Source organism: Atta cephalotes (genome assembly GCF_000143395.1).
Source record: "Atta cephalotes unplaced genomic scaffold scaffold00001, whole genome shotgun sequence".
Lineage (NCBI taxonomy): Eukaryota > Metazoa > Arthropoda > Insecta > Hymenoptera > Formicidae > Atta > Atta cephalotes.
Genome location: NW_012130065.1, coordinates 13,002,031 through 13,008,480, shown reverse-complemented (window position 1 = coordinate 13,008,480; position 6,450 = coordinate 13,002,031). Strand labels below are relative to the sequence as shown.

Below are 6,450 nucleotides of genomic sequence, written 5' to 3'. Positions count from 1 at the left end.
GAAATCACAAAATGTGTTTATATATCGTGCGACTTTTAGGATTCGCTACGCAGAGGTTATACATTTTTCATAATGCGAACATTTCAATGCAAAAACTAATCGCGATGTTTTAAGTGCATTAAAAATAAATTGAAGTATTATATAGAGTTTTTTGAAATATTAGATATTGGAAGGATCTTTTTCCTGACGAAACTGAAGTAAAACAATGGATCAATAGTTAATGGAAATATGACGATAAATAGTATTGCATAATTTAAAATTTTAGCCGTCCAGCAAACGAGAATGAATTGAAATGAATTGAAATGAATTCAGATTTTTAGAAATATTGATTCACGAATATTAAAATGAATGCTTTTCAATCCTGAATGAATTTTTATTCGTTTATAGGAATTGCATGAAGCATATCTCTATGCTTTTCAATCTAAAAATAATATTAGCTTTTTCTATGCACACACAACACACACATTGTGAATACTGTTCAATTCAAAATTTTGAATAGGAAATGCAGTTTTTCAATCCAATTGCATCCAATTGAATCTAATTAAATCCAATTGAATCCAATTAAATCCAAAAAAAGTATTTACTATTTAAAAATACGCATTCGGATAGAAAAAAATTTTAATCTATTTTAATCCATTCTCGTTTACTGGGCGATTTTAGCAAAATATTAGGTAACTTTGATGATAAATTTAGGGGAAATAATCGAATATATTTAAAATATTGTAAGAGACAATTAAATCGAAAATCTATTCCTTACTTTTATGAATCTTTTTATTTGCAAATAACTTTTTATTTATTTGTTATGATGCGTAACTATTATCAAATATTTTCTAACAAGAAATGTAGATGACACAGTGTGATAATAAATCATCTTTATTGTTTGGCAATTAAATTAAACAAAGCTGAAATGATCATTATATTAAGGACATAGCACACAAAAATTTAAGTAATAAAACTTAAGCAGTAAGCAAATTGGCTTACAATAGAGACCATAAAATCGTAATTAAATTAGAGATTGGATTCGAATTTAATCAATGCCTGTTTCTACAATGTAATTTAATTTTAATCTTGGTTTAATTTACTCTTCATCTTTTTCTAATTCTTAAAACTGAAAAAGACTGAAGAATTAGTTGAACCAGGATTAAAATTAAACGATTGGTTAAATTCCAATATAATCCCAATCTTTAGTCTGAGAGCCATGACACACAAAAAACTTAAGCAGTAAGACATAAGTAATAGCAAATCCAACATCATGATTTTCTTACACCTTACATCTTACTATTAAAAGTTTTTCTATGTGTCTTACACTATATCTTGTACTGAAACCAATTAAACACAATTATTGTGTTGGGTTTATTTTTTCTTTTTTTTTCTTCAATGTAAAAAGAAAAATGAATTTTACAAAAAGTCTAGCTAAAAAAAATGAACTTGTAGGCTACATTCATACTATCAGCTGTTGTGTCCTTGTTTTACGTCTAATGAATGATAAACACAAAATAGCTCTGATAACATATTTTTCAAACACAAAATAGCTAGTGAGCGTCCAATGTGATTTTTTTATTAGAAATTTGTTTTTATTTGATCTCAGTAAGTAAATTCTTTATTATATATTTATAGTTGGAGAACTATTGTATACTCTTTATACTTAAAGTGAAATAAATATTTGTTTAAAATTTGGCAAAAACAAGAAGGAAAGTTTTAGTGTAAGTTTAGCAACAATAAAAAACAAATCTTTAAAAATAAAAAATTAAGGACGAAAATTATAGAAAGAACTTTCTCATTAAAAACTGCTTTTTCTGCCTGATGCAGCTATATTCTATCTGTTTTCCTTGTAATGTATGATAAGGAGCACTCCAGAGATATTTATACTAAAAAAATCAAAATATATATAATATATAATAAGACTCATGATATGGACAAAATAATAGTGTACAATAAACGACAAACACGATCAGTAACTAGAGCGTATTAATATCTAAATTTTATTATTAATTTATTATTGTAGTACTGAAGTAATGTTCAATAATAAAAATAAGCTTGTTTTTTTTAGTTAAACCTCTTTTTTTTCTCTTCATTTTTAGAGAAAAAAAGTAAAAGATGAACCGTACAAAAAGTTCAGCTAAAAAGAACATGCCTATAATTGTATATTTCGGCTCTCTCTTCCAATCATCTTCAGTATGTGTATCTTAAGATTATATACAAGAATGCATCTTACTGTGAACCACAAAGTAGTATGCTCCATTGAAGATATCATAATTACAAAAACTTGGTATTAATATAATAGATCATTTATCTATTTTTTTATTATTTTTATTTTGATTATGTTTTTAATCTGTTTTTAATCTGTTGATTCTATATGCGTTCACCTTGCTTACTGTATTTAAATTTCTAACTATTTTTAATATTAAAACCAAATTAATTTATTTGCAGTGGAAATTATATCCACTATATTGATACATAACAATCTTTATGATTTTGATATATCTTCAATGAAACAGTATTTCGCTTTATAATCCATAATAAAATACACACTTTGACACAATTTTGTTAATACATGCAGAAGATGATTTGAAGAGAAAGCCGAAACATACAATTATATTTTTATTATTGAACTAATTTGTTATTAATTTATTACTGCGTTTTAATTCTCGCGTGTGACTTGTATGTGCGATTTGTCGTATACTATTGTTTTAAAAAATTAAAAGTCTTGAAGCTGTTTTATAATACAAATACAATTTTATATTTTACTCAATGTAAATGAACATTCTTCTAAGCCTCTTGCTAGAAACGTATAATCTCTTCTGCATATATCCATATGTGAGATTTAATGATGATATCAAATGGCCTATTAAAATAAGATTTTCATATCAAAAATATTCTGTGCAATTGCCTTCATTAAGAGAGACGATTTAAATAAAATCTAGACTTCTGTGTGGATCCTTGGCACCAGATCTTTGGCACAAAGAGCAGGCGCGTAACTCCTTATACTATAATTGTTATACAACTTTTATATTATTCATGTCAATAAATATTTAGAAAAAAAAGCATTCATAAATATTATTTTGAGACAAGTAATAAATTTCTTTTCAAAGTAATATAAATAAAAGTTTACATGAAAATTAAATTGTATTTTTTGTTCATTAATTGAAATGTGTTAGTTTTCTTCTAATAATAAGTTTGTAGTTTCTTGTCAGACAGAGACGTACTCTTCTGCATACATCCGCAAATATGTATATAGGATCTATAGTTTTAACTGATTCGAGACGGTCTGCTAGAAGAGGTCACAATGGCAATTGTTATAATGGCAAATACTCTCTCAGTGGTTTACCATTGTCTTCCGAGAGATGATCAAATAAAATCTGACATAGTGTCTGGATGGATCTTCTAATCTCTCGAATCTTTGGCACAAAGAGCAAATACGCTTTCTAACATGAATTTTAAGAAAATACAGTTTTACGTGAATGAAATATTGATTTGTGAAACATACAAAATTTTTTACAACTATCTGAACGTAAAATGATTATTATGTACATTGCGGAACTTTGATAATATTATATGTAATAAGTAATCTTACGTGATAAAAGATTACTGAATAGTCTTTATAAAATTATATTATTTTATTTTATAAATATTTTTATATTAATCTTTTTTAAATTATTATCTGTTATTTTTATATAATTTAAAAATACTTTAAAGACAAATTATTAATCAAGATTTATAATGAAAGAGAGCAATTTTTGAATATTATATTAATAAATTAATTAGATTTAAAATTCCCTCGTGTGTTATTAATTCACAAGAAAATTTACAGAGTATTTATAAAAATTTAGTAATTCTTTATAAAAATGTACTAAAAAGTAATTTAACTCATACATCATTACTGCAATCTCCTTTTCTCGCGAAATTGTATTATATAAATATATCATAAGATTATTTTAAAATTATAATAACATCATTAAGAGATAGATATCGGTCATATAAGACTCGGTGAAATAAAAAAAAAGAAAGAAGAGAGTCAGAAGCTTGCAAAACCAACGGTGGGTCTAAATTAGATCCAATTCTAAAAACAGGCTAGAACAAACGTGACGAAACGTAGCTTTCGCTTACGTAGCTCTAATTACACGCTCAAGTTTTCATCTTAAATAATAGACTATATACGACACCTAAGTATTGTAAGAAAATGAATTTGCCATCTTGCTAGCAATATGGATTATCCTTAATGAAAATTTTAATAAACTTTCTGTCAACTTTTTTCTTTATTCAGATTTATTAAATTTTTATTAACGTTAGACTAAAAATACGTTATAAGAAGTGGTACATATTATTCTCATCAAACGAACAATTAATCTCAAGTATATTTTTTACCGACAAATCTAAATTACCTCTCCAATTCTGCGAATCTACTGATAATATCCAATTTATAAATTAAATATCAGACATGCGTGAAATTTAAATAATTTTTAAAAAAATTTGCAGATATTTTTTTAGTTGCTCTAACGAATCATTCGGTTTTTTATCGCAGTATTGGCCGGTGATTCGCAAAAGGAAAGCTAACGAGGATGAGCCATGCGAAGGTACAAGAAAACCGTTTTGGGCACAATAAACTCCGTCGCAGGCAATTAGGAAAAAGCAGCTCACCACCGAATAAAATGGTGGGACTAGGCAGCGACGAGCTATTTATTTCGACCATTACCGATATCAATAATATGGAATTGGAAATCAACTCTGAAGACGAAAGCGATGAAAACGAAAAGGGCGATATACAACGACTGATACCATTGGACAGCGAGAGTGTCGTATTTAGCAGCGGAAAAAAGGACAATCAAAGGAATGAGATAGAAAATGCGGATGATGAAACCGTCTGGTCTATATCCATCCAAATGTTTATACCTTTCCTACTTGCCGGCTTCGGCATGGTTGCTGCTAGTTTGCTGCTAGACGTGGTACAGGTATTAAAAATTGATTCTTGTTTTTTTCTGCCAATGTAGATTAATTTTAATAATCTCTATTTAACGTGTCTCCTTCTAAGTTAAATCTAAAAAAAAATTTTTAAAGTAAATTAAATTAAGATTAAAGTTTAAAATTAAGATTAAAATTAATCTATATCGATTAAAATGGCATATCGCAATCATATTTTTTAGGAATTCTGAAGTAGAAAATAAATAAGATACAATGTTATTATTTGTTTCTCTTTACTAATAATAAAAATTTTTATCACGTTTTCTCTCTCAAGAACTAATTATGAACAACTTACAAACTATTTTCTAGTGCATATTCAAGAATAATAAATCTAATCTCATGAATGAAACGTTGAATTTTAGCATTGGCCAGTGTATCAAGTAGTATCCGAAGTATACATATTAGTTCCTGCACTACTGGGTTTGAAAGGAAACCTGGAGATGACATTGGCTTCTAGATTGTCGACCCAAGCTAATCTGGGTCAAATGGATACGACGAAACAACAATGGACATTGGTTATGGGAAATTTAGCTTTAATCCAATGTCAGGCTATGGTAGTTGGTTTGCTGGCATCCTTGGCAGCTGTGATCCTTGGTTGGATTCCGGAAGCTCATTTCGATATTCATCATGGACTCTTATTGTGCGCCAGTGCCTTGATCACCGCTTCCGTAGCCAGTTTCGTCCTGGGCCTCGTGATGGTTGCAGTCATACTATTGTCGCGACGAATGAACATCAATCCTGACAATGTCGCTACGCCGATCGCGGCTTCCTTAGGAGATCTAACTACTTTAGCTCTTTTATCCTGGATCGCTTCTATATTATATAAAGCAATAGGTATAAATGATTGTTTTTCCATATTATACTTATTTGATTAAAAAATCGACGAATTTTTTAGGTAGCGCTCCGTGGGCAGCTCCATTATTGATAGCATATTGTGTATTTATAACTCCTGTATGGGGGTACATAGCAGCTAGAAATCCATTTACTAAAGAAGTATTGGATTACGGCTGGACGCCTGTGATATCTGCGATGTTAATTAGCAGGTAATTATTTTTCTTGCACATTTTATAAAAATTTCATGAAGTGAATGCGCGTATCAACGAGTAACATTGATTTTAGTCTTGGTGGACTGATTTTGGATTACACCATATCAAGCTACAAGGGTATAGCCGTTTTTCAATTAGTAATTAATGGCGTTGGGGGAAACTTGGTTGCTGTTCAAGCCAGTAGAATATCGACGTCCCTACATAAAGATTATCACACGGGTGTTCAAAAAACTCTCAACATTTGCATTAGTCCATTCCATGCATTTTTTGCTAAAGGTGAGTTTACTATAATAAATAAATTTTTGCACAAAATATAATTATATGTGATATAATTATATCGATATAATTATCGTGAATTTGTAACAAGAAATTTTTAACAGGAGGACACGCAAGAACAGCTAGAGTATTGCTAATGATGGTGATACCAGGGCATTTAATTTTTAGT

At 28.8% G+C, this 6,450-nt stretch overlaps 1 protein-coding gene across 1 annotated transcript in view; it reads left to right on the top strand.

Annotated features, from left to right (window-relative positions):
* Positions 1 to 4,559: 4,559 nt before the first annotated feature.
* The window catches only part of LOC105618827 (solute carrier family 41 member 1-like), a 9,781-nt gene continuing 7,890 nt past the window's right edge, over positions 4,560 to 6,450 (top strand). Inside the window, exons 1-5 of the mRNA XM_012200363.1 lie at positions 4,560 to 4,949; positions 5,322 to 5,793; positions 5,855 to 6,002; positions 6,079 to 6,281; positions 6,386 to 6,448. Of these exons, the coding sequence (XP_012055753.1) occupies positions 4,560 to 4,949; positions 5,322 to 5,793; positions 5,855 to 6,002; positions 6,079 to 6,281; positions 6,386 to 6,448 (1,276 nt within the window). The remainder of the gene's footprint in view (positions 4,950 to 5,321; positions 5,794 to 5,854; positions 6,003 to 6,078; positions 6,282 to 6,385; positions 6,449 to 6,450) is intronic.